Consider the following 15662-nt stretch of genomic DNA (forward strand, 5'->3'; position numbering starts at 1 on the left):
GCAGACAGCTTGATATAATTTGTTAAATTTTGCACATAAGCTTTTAACTGCCCTGGGTCTCAGTGGTCTGTTAGTCACTAACATAATTACACTGCACCACAATTATAATGTGCATGGGTAGGTTCTGCAATGTCTGTCTGTCTGTGTGGGCCTGCTTGGCTGGCCACATCTCTGCATGGCATACTTTTCTTAAAAACACCAGTGCAACTGTGGTACTGGGATGCTTCAGCCCAATGCAGAGCCTTTTGAAGTCCCTCCATTGAGTTAATAAATACTGAACCATATACCTGAGTGCCTGTAAATTGTGTATTAATATATATCACACAAATGTTTTACCGAAACATTTGCAGCAACATAACGATTTTACACAGGGAGACCAAGCCAGTGCTTTCTTTGATGCCCTACTTAAGCTGTAAACTGCATTTAAAGATGGCTTTGAGGTGAGTACTTACCTAAAAACCTGTGTAATGTAACCATGTCTAACTGGAAATGGTGAATAAGTCCATGCACATTGAAGAGGTGACAAAGCAGTGTTACAAGACTGTTTCCTAAAAGCAGAAAGGAACAGCTGTTAGATTCCCTTAACACGTAGCTACAAAACAAGCAAGACTAAGAATCTTGGTAATTTTCTATTAGCCAGCTCCTACCATCTTAGTGATAACACACTCAAAAGTGTCACTATAAAGCTACTCAAAAGTATCTTACATAAATTACCCCTGTATATAAACAAGATTTGAGGGTATGGCTGTAGTGGTGGAGTGTGTCCTGGGTTCAGCAGTAGCAGCCATTTTTCTCCTTCTTGGTAGCTGGTGCAGTGCAGTGTTTTGACTTTCAGCCTGGGAACAGAGCTGATAGTAATGTTTTGCTATGGCCAAGGACTTTGTGAGTCTCATGCTCTGCCAGGGAGGAGGGGAAGCCGGGAGGAGGCAGAGACAGGACACCTGACCCAAGCTAGCCAAAGAGCTATTCCATACCACAGCACGTCATGCCCAGGATGTAACTGGGAGTTAGCCGGAAGGGCTGGGGACTGCAGGGTTGGAGGAGGTATGGGTCAGAGCTTGGTCAGGGTGGGAGGGCGAGTTATCGGTCGACTGGTAGTGAGATGTTGTATTCTCTTCCCTTGTTATTTCCTTTATCATTATTATCATTGGTGGTAGCAGTAGTGATTTGTGTTATACCTTAGTTACTAAACTGTTCTTATCTCAACCCGTGGGAGTTGCATTCTTTTGATTCTCCTCTCCGTCCCTCTGGGAGTAGGGAGAGGGAAAGAAGGGGGGGAGTGAGTGAACAAGTTACCTGACTGGGTTTAAACCACGACAAGTGCCATTCTTGTCTCTAGATGCCGTAAGGTCACATTTGCTGTTTCAATTTGATGCAGAAGGCAAACTGACATGGTTTTAACTGGAAAACTTCTGACAGGCTTGTCTGAGAACCACATCACCTTCCTAAGCCAGGTCTACCTCCAGAAACCACAGAAAGGAGAATGGCTTTTCTGCCACTTCAGTTTGCTATATTTTAATAATTGATTACTCAGAAATCAGCAGTTTGTAGCTCAATTACAACTGCATCTCATAACAATGATGCAGACAGGAAACACGAATTGCACCAGTTACGGTCTCCAGTTCCACTGTAGTGTTAAATCTGTCCTTATTGTGAACCCAATACTGGGGACACTAGCAAAATTGTGCCTAACTAGTATTATATGATCAAATATACATACACAGGGTATTTTTAAAAGTTTGCACTGCAAAATTCAACAGCAGTGCTTCCAGAAAAGTTAGAAAAAACCACCCAAACCAACCAAAACATAAAACATAAAAACAGTGCTTGAAGGGAGTCTTTTCTTATTTAATGTAACTCAGGAAAGAAAATAAATAGATGTATGAAGAGTACATGGAAGCTTACTTGGCCTGAGCTACTGAACAGGGGTGCAGAAAGGTAATTTAGAAGAATTATGCTTTTGCTCCCCTTGCCATTTGCAGTCCCACCCATTCTTCACTGCTAGTCACTCAGTTGAATTACTCTCTAAACCAACCTTTTTCTACACCTTCTTCCCCTTCCAAACCTAATTAGATTGGGGGTGAGGAATGAGAAATCTCCTTCCTAAGAAAGCAGAAATGTGTGATCATGGCCTCTTTAGTCAGTTACCTGATCAAGAGGTATTGCCTAGACATTGGGGTGTGTGTGGTGTTACAGGCATATATTTAGACAAAACATTTCACAGATTTTTACTTTCTTAACGAATTTCCTAATTTTTGCTGATGAACAGAAGTAAGGATATCTTTAGTTGAAGGTATATCATATTGATAGAAATTGACTGATTATCGACATCTGAAGTTATTGACCAATGTATTCAATAGGTATATTTAAAGTACTTTTGGAATTTCCCAGGTAAGGAAACTGAAACACCTCCTTGAAAAGGAGACCATAACAAATGCAGGAGATTAGGTAAATACAAAACCACACTCTAAACATTACCCTAGTGTTCAGGAAAAGCCTGAAAATGTTCAAGGATATGATCTGAAGAGAAGTTGATTGTGTGTAATTTCTCTTCAGTAATCTAAACTGGAAATGTTTAGCAATCAATTAATTAGGGATTTTTAGAACAGTGATATGTGAGAGACACTAAAAGAAAACATTTTTGAAAATTACTTACCATTTGTCAAGCGGTCAAACAAGAAAATGTCAAAATCCCACATTCCCACTTTGGACAGCATATGCTACAAAAAACAAATATGAAAAGGCAAATGACTGGTATGTCAAACTGTAAAGCAGATATAAATTATTATTCTACGTTCATCAATTATAGGATTGATTGCTGCTGCTTTCAAGTTTTGTTTGGGAAAGCTATAGAGATATATTTGAAATATCAGGCATCAGGAACTAAGTTTACCTCTACTGCATAAAAACCTGTATCATTTGCACTTCTAACTGAGGAGGTTTTGAACTTGACACTAAAACTACTTTCTAAATAGAGCTTAAAACATGGAATAATACAAATCAAAATATTATGAAAATATTCCCTTTTATTGCACAACTTTTTCTTGTTCTTTCGTGTCCCCAAATCAATTCAGTACAAATTCTCTTAGGTTTTTATTACAGTAAAACACAATCTTAGCTCTCACAGTGAATATGAATTACATTTTGCTAAACAAACCAATACAGAGGAATAGCTTTTATAAACTAAGATAAAGTGCTTCTGTGAAGCCCACTCAGCCATGCATAAGAATCTATCATTATCACCATATACAGTGTTTTCACAGCTACATCAGTCCAGTCGAGAGAATGAGTCTGGACTAACTGTATGACCTATGTGTGAATGAAATGTGTGTTCACTCCCATAGTTTAATCTATATTCAAACCAGTTCTGGATTCTTAATTACTTTTTAACACCTGATTTGTAATCTTCTCTTGCAGAGAATAAGAATTGCCTAGGCTCACAATCCCAATCAGTTGTCCAAGTTTTGTTAGAAAATACCATCCAAAGTAAGTATGAAAGCTGTAAAATAAGAGAACAGTATTTTGATTCTTGTGAAGTTCTTTACAGTGACTGTTCCTTGTTTCCTAGTCTTTGCCATTATGGAGAGCTATTCTGGGTTGCCTAATAGCTGCTCCATACCAGCTGAGAGATAGTTGTCTTGTTTCAAGTGGATGAACTAAATCCTGTCTCAAGGCCACCCTTACTTAAATTGGTGACTTAGCCAGGGATCCTTCACCCTTTAATAAATCCAGATTATAATTTCAGTTGACAGAATATGAAAATGCTGAATACATTTAGACGCTTTCTTGTTGCTTTGAGACTAAGCCTTTAAAGCTGTAACTGTAAAAGAGGAATTGACAGCCTGCTGTGAGGCAGGCAAGTAACGTAGGTCATTTAAGAAAGATTAGCCATACATTTGTTTATCTGAAGACTGAAACAAACCCAACACTCTCTGGAGAAATGGAGATGTGGAAACCTGCCTTACCCTTGCTTGCCCAAGGTAGTCCTCATCCAGTAGGTACAGAGAGGCTTGTGGTACAATTCCACGCAGTAACCGGGATGCATGGAAATACCTCTGGAAACTTAACAGTCTTTTCACTTTCTTCTTGGTGCCAATTTCCCCTGAAAGTGTAGAATCTGTGAAAAGCAAGCAGTACCAAAACCATGAAAACCCAAGACGAAGGATGACATTCTCAATTAATGGGAGAAATAGCAAAGACTTTAAAATAGCAAAAAATTGTAAAGTTCACGCCTCTTGCCAATCTACATGAAGAATTCAAATTCCTGCATTTCAGCATAATATAAATGTTTATTTCAGAAAGGATATATGTTCCAATAAAAAAAAGTACTAAAGTGAGCCTTGGAATATCTGAATTCAGTACACTGCCTGCCACGGACTTTAATGTGATCTAGGCTATGTCACTGGGGTTGATATATCACCTAACTAGCTGTCTACAGGGAGCCTAAATGACTAGGCAGAGTCAGGTATGGAAAAGCTGCTCCTAGTCTTCTGTGCCTCTGTTCCCTAGCTATACAATTGAAAATAGCATTAGCTTGCCACCTCACAGGACTGTCACTGGAACATATTAAAATTACATAGTGCTAGCATACAAGGTGATCTTCAATATAAAACCAAAAAAGTGACACCAGAAGAGACATCAAAATACAGTTTAAAAGCACAGATGTAAGACCCACTTTTGGAAAATGAGAAAATGGAGAGAAAGAAGCAAGAATAGGTTAATAATCCTATTGTCTGGTGCCCTTCCTACATATAAAGGCAAATTATAAACGACAGAAATATTTCAGTTCTACAATTAGGAAAGCAAGCATATTCAGGCAATACACGCTTTTCTGATTACACAAGAGAGCATGTTCTTTTTACTCAGTACGAGGACAATTCTAATTCCCTAATGCTGTATTAAGAGATTTTCATATAGGGCTAAATGTGGCACAAAAACAAAGGCAGTTTTTATACAGTGATTAAATCAGTAATTAGAGTAATTAAATAACCTTACTGTTAGTAAGAAAAATATGCAGGTTTCCTAAAAATGACTATAAATTTAGATAATTTCATCTGAACTTTTAACAGAACCTCACACGCAGTTGTGACGTTTTCATTTCACAGTCTGGTACAAGTTTTGGAAAACAGAAGGACAGAAACTGGACAGTTGTTTGAAGGTAGTAGGATTCAATGCAGTTTCATCTGTAAGAGGAACCTTGTAAGAAACTGAAGATTAAGCGCTCCTTTGAGAGAACAGTAATGATTGCTTCAGGTAAGAAGCTGCATAGCAATTTGCTGGATTTAAGGTTTAAAGAAAGGTTTAAGAACTCAGGAAAAACACCCACAGGCTTCAGATGACTCTTTATATTCTGCTGTTCCCTTTAATGAAAAAATGCTGAGCCTTTGTTCTGCTGTGAAATCAGGCTTGACTTTGTATGCTGGTTTTATGAGTAGTATTATTCTGAGAGATTTTTCAGAGAAGTCATTAAGGGTTTTTTTGGATCAGTATTTGAGTTCTCCAACAGCAGATGGGAGCACCTTCTGTAGCAAATCTCTTCCTTAGGTAATCTAACAGCTACTGAGCAACACAAACTCAGTAACAACACCACCACCAAAAAAAATACATAGCAAGTATCAATAATTAATGTATTTTCTTACGCCTGTAAGTCTCACACCTTTTGTGGGCAGCCCAAAGACGCCACTGAGTTTTAATAATGTAAAAGCACAAAATAATTTTACTGCAGCTTGACAAGCCATGTGTTTTCAAGAATGCGAACAGTAACAATGTCACTACTGTACCAGCCTGAAGGTTGGAGTTTCATTTATGATGTGCCAGCACCTGCCTTAATTCTCTCACACATTTTAAAAGCTGGAACAATTTCATGGCCCATTGAAGGAGTAACTAACATAGGTGCTAACAGTTACCCAGTGACAGCGTCATGTGGAGGAACTGGTAGGCTTGTTTTCACATTTCTTTGCATTTATATAGTGCTGCTAAGAGATTGCTAGCATTCAGCTTAATTCCTAGGTAACAAAACAGTCTTAAAACGAATTAACTTTTTAAACTTGTGTCAGCTGTTTCTCAACTTTCCAATTTTCCTAATTCCATCTTTGCCTCCAAACCATCACTACTTTCAGGTAACAAGTTTAAAGTATGGAAAAATTCCCTTTTGTACGTTAAAAATGAACAGCTGCTCCAACTGATTTTTATCTAAGTTAATATTTGGGTTTTTTTTCAGCTAAAGACAGAGAGCTACATTCCCCTAAACTCTCTTTAAAACTCACATGTAAGCATTGCTGTGGGGTGATCTGAAGGTGAAGGTTTGGCCCGAGTCCCAGCAAGCAGCTGTGTGTTGGATTATGAAGAAGTGGTCATTTTATCCTTTTGATTACCAGACTATTTCAGTAGCACAAATGCTTACCAAACGACAAACACATCAGGTTGAAATAAACGCTTGCTTATTTTGAAACTTATTTTCTGAATTGAACCATCAAACTTGTTGCCACTTCTTTGTCACAGTCCTCCATAAGGTTGTCATGGGTCTCAACCCTAATCATCGGCAGACAGTGTCTCTGAAACATTACTTGCTGCTTCAGTTGAGCACTGTATTACAACATATAATGCAAAAAGACTTTTCACAATAATCTTTTTTTCTGTATTTTGTGTTCTGTATTTTCATTCATAAGGGAAGAAGTTCATTATACTGATAAAGAATGGTAGGAGACATATTTTCAATATTGGGCTCCTGACAGAACAGCCCAAATCCTGCCGAGCAGACTATCCGCATGAAAACTCTGGATGTTGATTTAAAGGATATCATATTAATATTGAATCCTTTGGGTCATTTCAGTAATAATTGATTTGTCTATGAATCACAGGACTTGTCAGATGATTGCTATGACTCATAACAGATTATTATGACATCCACAATAATGAACCTTATTATGATGGTGTCTTGCATAAAAGTGCCCCTGCTAAGCACAACACATCCCAGACTATTATAATCTCATCAGCATTTTCTCTTTTGCCTCCCAAAATCAGTGTTAAACACAAAAATACAGCCATATGAAGTTGAGAGAAAAAGGATGGTTAAAAAGACGAACAAAAAGTGAAGAAGCTGAAAACGCAGGCTAAAATTCTGTCCTCAGCTCAGCAGTCACACCTGAATCTCCCAGCAGCCAAGAGCCATTCCTAACATGCGATCCACCAGCTGACACGAACTCAAGATGCATTTTTAAGATGAAATTCAGGGTTTACGTGAATGACTTACAGTAATACACTGAACACACCACTTCCTTACTGACAACTGTAAATCTCAATTTCAATTATAAATACAAAACTTCAGTGACAACACCTTATGTAAGTCATACAGTGACTTTGAAACATAAAGAGTTATTGATAGCTACTTCTGACTAGGTTAAATTGTATTACAAGTAAATGAATAAAAATATCATTGCAGATATCACTTGAACTTGTGCTATGGAATTATGGGTACTAAAACTTATGCTGTATTATCTAGTTAAAGAACACAAGCTGCAAGGCTCAAATGGGAAGACTTAGTAATTATGTTCAATTTTGAAATGAACATGAAAGACAAACAAAAATGTCTTTTGCTTACAGCCATAAAACTTCCCTTGAGAACTGTGTTTATCTTTAATCATCATGGCAACTTCTGAATTTTTTGTTTACCTAAAAAAAGCATGATCTTTATCTTTTCAAAGATGCCCATTCTCATATCCTGCAGAGTTACTGCCTAGCACAGTGGTTGGAGAGACCCTTCTTTGTATACTGAACACATTTATTGTATGAAATACATACACATATTGTATGAATTAAATACACATTTACAGAAGCATCTGTGTAAGCATTCCTCACAAAGCTTAATTTCTACCTCTAGACACACAAGGCAGCCTGAGCTCACAGCGTATCTTCTGTTTTAGCAGGCAGCAAAAGCGGTTGCATTTTTCTTTAGGTGATTTGATAGAGGTATACATACTATCAGGCCATGGATGATGTCTGGATACAGCACGTGGCCCTCAAGAGGTTAATAAGCTATAGGAATCAATGGTTGCTTTCTCTCTCCTAACAAAGTTCCTCCAGTTACACAGATCTGCTCACCTTAACACGGTCTATGGCACACTATACCCCAAAATCTGTTATTTCAGGGAAATAGGTTTCCTGCACTAGGAACTGCTACCCGTTTTCTTTCATATTTCTTTTGCAGTGCTGCACTAGTGCATGCCCACAGGCAGTATGAATATAAAAATGACGGAGGTTATGTTAACAATGGTTGAGTTAACATCCAGAAACAATCACATAAATCAAATTTTGACAAGGATGTACTTAACACTGCAGCAGACATTCATTACATTGTTATTGTTATTTCAAAGTAAACAAACTTGGTTATACATTCAAATAAGGCTTTGAGTTTTCCTCCACAGTATCACCTTTTTTCATTTTACTGCACATCAGAGTACAATAAAAACAGGTCAACCAGCAGCTGAGTGGATAACATCAGGTTTATTAATTTTCAAAAGCCAACCAATTCAGAAGCAGAAAATGTTTTTTCCTCTTCTTTCCAAAAGGATGAAGAAGAAATCAGGTCCTCGAGCACCTGCCTTTGACTCATATGGTTCACAACACTCTTTTCCCTGTTCCAAGGATGCCGAAACATTCTGTACTCAGCTGCCGCTCTACAACTGTATGCCTGAAGAGTCAGGCAGGATTGGTAGAAAAGTGCTGGAATATCTGGAAGACAAGGTGAGAGGATCAGTCTTGCAATCTACTGTCCAGACATTTTGCAGACAGCAAGGACTGTGGGAAACAATTTGTCTCAAGTCCTATACATTACAGAGGTAATTTCCTGCACTGGTTCCTGCCTTGACAACTGATTAGAATGCTTTTATTTGAAAGCCCAAGAGGTATGTATGTGGCTTACGAGGAATAACTGGTGTTTGTCCAATTTTTGTGCGTCAAATCATGCCAGGCATTTAGATAACCTTTACTGAAGTCCTGTTTGGCATACTCATTGCGTGACTTGGTTGCTAACCTTTTCTTATGAAGAAGAGTGCATAGCACTGATGGTAGAATAAAACTGCTGTGCCTTCTTAATATCTTTTTACAATATGGATTTGTCATGTTATCCAAAAGACAACACCTTGAGTAGGGATGACTGAACTAGCACAGGTGATCTGAAAATTAATTCCAAACTTAGTATTTCGAATTTGAATTTTGGAGAAGGAGCTGGTAAACCAGAAGAACAGATAACCTCTTCTCTCTGCACTGTCTAGGTTTTCCTGTCACCTTGTACCTTGCAGTGGAAAAACCTTTTGGAAAGGCAACATTGCGGTTTTGAAGCAGGGCCTGAGAAAAAGCACAAAGCACCAGAAATCTATGTAAAAGTACAGTCACTTGAAAGCTTTCAGTCTAGTTAAACCACAACACTAGTGTAGAAGGATAGAGAAGATGAATATCCCAATTGTACTTCTTAATCATCTGTGGCTGCTGTGAGAAACTGGCATACAAGTTTGATGAAAAAATAGTAAGATTGTGTTACTTTTATCATATGATATACACTGGTGTCGTGGTTTAAACCCAGTCAGGCAATTCGTTCACTCACTTCCCCCCACTTCTTGCCCTCCCCCTGCTCCCGGAGGGACAGAGAGGAGAATCAAAAGAATGCAACTCCCACGGGATGAGATAAGAACAGTTTAGTAACTAAGGTATAACACAAATCACTACTGCTACCACCAGTGATAATAATGATAAAGGAAATAACAAGGGAAGAGAATACAACATCTCACCACCAGCCAACCGATAACTCACCCCCCAGGCCCGACCAAGCACCGACCCATACCTCCTCCAACCCTGCAGTCCCCTAGCCCTTCCGGCTAACTCCCAGTTACATCCTGGGCATGACGTGCTGTGGTATGGAATACCTCTTTGGCTAGCTTGGGTCAGGTGTCCTGTCTCTGCCTCCTCCCGGCTTCCCCTCCTCCCTGGCAGAGCATGAGGCTCAAAAGTCCTTGGCCAAACCAAAACATCGCTATCAGTTCTGTTCCCAGGCCGAAAGTCAAAACACAGCACTGCACCAGCTACCAAGAAGGAGAAACATGACTGTTACTGCTGAACCCAGGACAACTGGTCACTGCAATGAAGAAGAGAAGAGATGAACACCTTGCACTGTATCATATCTACAGATAAATGAGTGATGTACTGAAATCTTATAGATGTAGAAATCCTCATGAGACTTCCTCAAACTATATGGGAATCAAAAAAGTCTGTGTTACAAACATTTTGGTTTTTGTTTTTTAATGTCTAAACATGATTTGTTCCTTGACTTCTGATAAAATCCAGTGTTGGAGATCAATTGCTTTCTGTTAGCTCTATTGCTCATATGGGTTGCAACTGTATTATTTCTCTTTAAATGGGTAAACATATTTTTTCAATTAAGACAAGGCTGTGAGAAAGAGGGGCGCTCTGAACACATCAGAGAAAAGCAGAAAATCAGGAGTAAAACAAAAGATCTTTAAAATTTTCCACTTCAAGTCAAGAGTCCATTCTTCAACCACCTGCACAAGTGCACAAAAATCAGTGCAGAGCTCTGTTTACAGAAGAGGTGCTCATATGCTTCTTTGGCTAATATAGTTAATGAAATGTGAGAGATTCTGGGACACCAGCTTTCCAGGTCACCTTGCTGTGGGGTTTCCTTTTCTCTGAACATCACTTGAGGTGATGGTGCTTGTAACAGCTCAGTTTCCAAACCATAAAGTTCCTGCGCAATTGTTAGCATATTGAAGAATACCAGTTCTGTAGTTTCCCCCCACAGTCCCAATATATATTCCTTTTGATACTGTTTGAAAGAGACTACAGAACTTAAGGGTCATGCAGATTATCCCACTTATATACTGAATTATCCCATTACATGGACTAGGGAGAAACTAGGGTTTCAATGACCAGTTAGGTAACAGAATATTAATAACAGGAAGAAGAATAGATTAAATCAAAACTTCAGATTAATTTAGATGTGTTTTTCTTCATGATATGCAGCCTTTACTGGGGTCATCAATCATCTTTATGCAAACAAACATCTTGGTCTCTTTTATTAAGCCACCTACAAGTTCTTAGGAAATGGCATGTTGTATTCTATTTTGCCACAAAGTCATTATAATTTCAATATGAACCTTCACTTTGCCACTTCAATCTTCATATGGTAGCACAGCCAGGACTGTTTTTTCCTAAAACTGCAAATGTTCTATAGCTGATTATAGTTTCTCCAACAGGAAACGGTACATCCCCCCCTCCTTCACTCCCCTTGAGAAAAAGCAGCATAACCTGTAATAACAGCAAACCAAACTTTCATTTATCATCTTAATGATCCTTTCTTCTTGTTCTTTCTTTTCCTCTGGTCATTTGGAAAGTATCCTCAGTGTTATCTCCAGTACACCCTTTCCCTTTTCTAATCAGGGACAAGAAGGTGGGGTGGCAGAATGGGTCATGCATCATTTGGAAACTTTTAAAGGGGCATTCTCAGTTGAACTGAATCTGTATTAAAATAAGTCACAAACCTGTATAATCAGGTCAGTTATTACAGTGTGTAGTCTTCACACACTAAGACTTTGTCTGTGATCACATCTAGTTTTTTGTTTGCTCTCATGAGATCTCCTGAAGCACTGATAACCCAAACTACTGCATTTTCTTAGCATTTTCTTAGCATATGAGGGCACATGCATCAATCAGTTTTACATTCTGGCTTTCATTTTCTACAAATGTAGTGTAAAAGTTAAGCAAGGAACATGAATGGCAATGAACATGAAATAGAATATACTTTTCAATCTACCTGGTTATTAAATTTTGCAGTTAACGACTCTTAAAATCACTTAACAATGCAAACAACACACCAAACAATAAAAAAAAATTCTGTCACTTGATGAAAACAGGGAACCAGACTTCCAGTCACAGGAAGAATTTCTGAATATAGTGTTACTAGAAAACAGAACAATCTTTGTGCTGAAACAGTATTAAAAGAATCCCCATTCCTCTTCCTTGAATAGGTAATTGAAAGCAAGGCCCATATGCTGACTGCAGTTCTGGAAATGTTCTTCCCATTCAAAGCAGACACAAGTTAACCAGATTAAGACACCCATGTGTCTTCAGGATGTTGATGAGTATGTTTTGGACATGCTTATCCTTGAGGAACTAAGGGAGGTATTATGTAGAAATGATGCAGACCTTGTAAGATCTCTCCCTTCCTAATTTAATAACCATCTGGAACTTTGGACTCATCTCCACAGGCTGTCTTGGGATCCAAGTAATCCAATCAGCCCTTGAAACTTCCTCACAAGACTCTTAGTGTCCTAATTTAACCTGGGTCAGAAATATCTAAAAAGGCATCTCTCACTCCCACTTCTTTTTCTAGCCAAAGGCAACAAAACAAGACAGTTAACCAAACTCTTTTTAACCTCACTCATTTAGGTTCAGGTTACTTGATGGTTCAGTTTGGGGTTGGTGGCTGTGGTTAGGTTTTATTTTCCCTGGAGATGGGCCCTACCTGAAAGCCCTGGAGTGTTCAAAATCCAAAACCAAAAATGAATGTAAATTTTGCAAATGGACCCTTCTGTAGACAGGCAGAAACCACAGATGCAAATGTCCATAGACTTTGGTTCTTTGAGATGGAGACTTTTTCATGAGTTCATATCTTCCCTTACTAACCCTGACAGCACTTTTCATTTCTGCAGCACCTAATTCATCATATGCCTGGTAAGCACCACTTTATTTGCAAGCAAACTGAAAACCAGACTATTTTGCTTGACTCAATCAGACAGCAAATCAAGGACAGAGACGGAATGGTATGTAATATCATTGTTTATCACTATCTGGTACTAAATGTATATCATCTATACTAACTTATTTTGCTAATCTTAGCTTGAAGCAGGTGCTGTTGGTTTGGACTCAGTTTCGGCCTCCATAACAATAGGTTCCTATGTAATATGCAGATTGCCTTTTGAGTGTTTACAGATATGTTTTGACCTTTTAGATATTTTCAGATCCCACTGTATGTTCCTGTTGTGGAAGGTGTAAGGAAACATAAATCTCCCTGGGAAACTCCATTTCGGTAGAAAGACTCCATTTTTCAGGTCACATACCACATCCTTTCCCTTTCCTTGTTATCCCTCCTGCATCAATATACAGAGAAGTGAATTCTATCAGATATTGGTTTAATGTGGATGGCTTACTGAAAACAAGCGGGTACAAGATAATGAAAGCAATCATATGACTAATACTGTGACAAAATCAAGGTGCCCCTACTGAGGGATTTTTCTGGAAAGTTAAAAATGCAAGTAAAAAGATTTTAATTATATTATGCCACAGAAGAAAAAATTAAATACAGTCAATTAGAGGCCAATAATTTTGTAATTTGCATGCAAAAATTCAATCCAGAGAGAAGCTTAATGTAAACAAGATGGGAACTGGAGAAACACTATTGAAGTCTTAAGAATCTCCTTGTCTTCTGAATTAAAGCTCGACAAGTAAATTTGTAAATAAAAAATTACTCATCTCAGATATGAATTATGTTACTTTGTTACCCTATTTAATTTCACCTGGCAATACAACAAAGTATCTAACATAACTGGAGCAGGGTGAGGTCTTCTTGGTTACAGCTGTATGCTCACCTACAGTTCTAGATTTATCACAAGGAATTCCCTCAAACTTTTGGTTGATGCAATGAAGAAACATACTATAACAGTAACCAGCAGAACTCATGAGATACTATTTTAATAAATGCGTATTAGTCACTGGTGGGATCTGGTTCAATGACTCACTGAGCAACTCTGTCAATCAGAGAACTAAATTACTGCTGCCTACGGTCCTTTATTTCTCAAACCCAGACTATGCTTTGCTAAAAGGAAAATTGGATCAAGTTAATTTTCACTGCAGAAGTGTCTCAAATGCTTAATTATTACCCTGCAAATATTCAGTGTAAGTCCTTTTCAGTCCTGCGAACACAAAAAGTCTCATTTAATTCACAGAAATGCAGAAGTGCCAACAAACTGCCACCATTAATTTCAACCTGCTTTGGGTACAGTTACAAGCTACTGAGTTCAGAGTCAAACTTTCCTAAAATTTGTAATGTTTGGTTTGGAATCACTCTTGCATTGTTTAGAGATTGTACTCACCAACTTGATGGCACCTAACGCTTGTCTATTACATCCCATTACTCCTTGTGGAAAGTAGGTTCTGAACACTAAGCCTTCTTTTCTTCTACTGTTTGAGGAATGTGTTATCTGCATGAAGAGAAAGCCTGCTCCCCATTTTCCTATAAACACACAGGGCTCTGCAAAACTTGTATCTTCTACTTTAGGAGTTTCTAAAGTCTGAATATTTCTCTATAAGCACCCTAGTGAACATGGAGCCTCAAGTCTGCCATGTCCAGCTTTTTGTTTTTATTTTCCTGGGGTATATCTGTGGCCATCAGGGGCAGGTGGTCCCCTGTCTTACTATGACAGATGGAAAAAGAGGTGGTTGGCTTGCCTCCTTCAAGGTCTTCAGACCAGGCTGGCTAACAAACATTGGCTGCTGAAGCTTCCCTGGGGAGAGAAGCTGCTGCATAGCTTTCCCTCAAGCTTCTGGCTCAAAACTATCAACACAAACAAGTATCTGGTAGATCATGCAGGTCTCCACAGGTTGCAGGGACTGACTCAAGAGGCTAAGGTAAATATATTCCTTGTAATGCAGAACCGAGGAGTTCTTGGTGACACAGGGGTATTTTGTACTCAATTTTGTATTCCAGAGTCATCTTTAGAGTCCCAAAACCCACCACTGCAACTATGCCTCAAGGAAAGTTTACAACTAGGCAGAGAAAAGAGGAATATGCTAAAGCCTTGCATCTCCTCCAGGCAGGATCCTGCAAAATCCTCACTGCCCTGACAGATTGGCACTGACAAGGTGAAATAACACTCACTAACTTCCTACATATTGCAGAGAGGCACCAGAGGAATGTGTAGATGGCATCACAGACGTTAGCTCAAACAGCAAGAAGCCAATATTAATCCAGTTGGCTTTGATTAGAGCTACAGAAGATCCCATTTTCAGAGTGCAGGAAGTTTTCCTATCCAAAAAGACTTAAGGGTGTCTTAAGTTACATAGTGACTTTATTGCAGGACTCCAGAAAAAACAAAAGATATGGTCTACTCAGTGTTAACCCTTAATAGCCAGAGTAGGTAAGAATTCACCAGTTTGACTGAAATCCACCAGTCTGTAACTAAGTTAAAAAGGCTACACTGAAGTAACCTTTAGTCTGACATTAAATAGCAATGTCCTTATGTTTTCTAAATGCCAATTTTCAAAATGAAATTCAACTCTGTTAAAAGAATGAGTTTCGGTGTTTTCCCTTACTTTAAAACAAGGGTGTACGGTTATTTGGAATAAGGAACAATCACTATTTAAACTCAGTTTTTGTGAATTAGTGAGAAGTGGAGTAATTTTTATGCTGCATTTCTTTATAACTTCTGAGGATATTTAGATGAGGGAATTGAGTGTACTATCAGCAAGTTTGCTGATGACACTAAGCTGGGAGGAGTGGCTGACACGCCAGAAGGCTGTGCTGCCATCCAACGAGACCTGGACAGGCTGGAGAGTCGGGCAGGGAATAACTTGATGAAATATAACAAGGGAAAGTG

The 15662-nt window shown here is 38.6% G+C and overlaps 1 protein-coding gene across 5 annotated transcripts in view; it reads right to left on the reverse strand.

The window, feature by feature from the left end:
* PDE7B (phosphodiesterase 7B) overlaps positions 1-15662 on the reverse strand; it is a 174774-nt gene that overhangs the window by 16601 nt on the left and 142511 nt on the right. For all 5 annotated transcript variants that reach the window (XM_061474940.1, XM_061474942.1, XM_061474939.1 and 2 more), the window contains 3 exons: positions 3966-4117; positions 2657-2720; positions 453-548 (listed from right to left, as the gene is read on the reverse strand). In XM_061474940.1, the coding sequence (XP_061330924.1) occupies positions 453-548; positions 2657-2720; positions 3966-4117 (312 nt within the window). The remainder of the gene's footprint in view (positions 1-452; positions 549-2656; positions 2721-3965; positions 4118-15662) is intronic.

Source organism: Pezoporus flaviventris, unplaced genomic scaffold (genome assembly GCF_033815535.1).
Source record: "Pezoporus flaviventris isolate CSIRO_AGI_PZ_B2104156 unplaced genomic scaffold, CSIRO_AGI_Pfla_v1 ptg000081l, whole genome shotgun sequence".
NCBI lineage: Eukaryota > Metazoa > Chordata > Aves > Psittaciformes > Psittacidae > Pezoporus > Pezoporus flaviventris.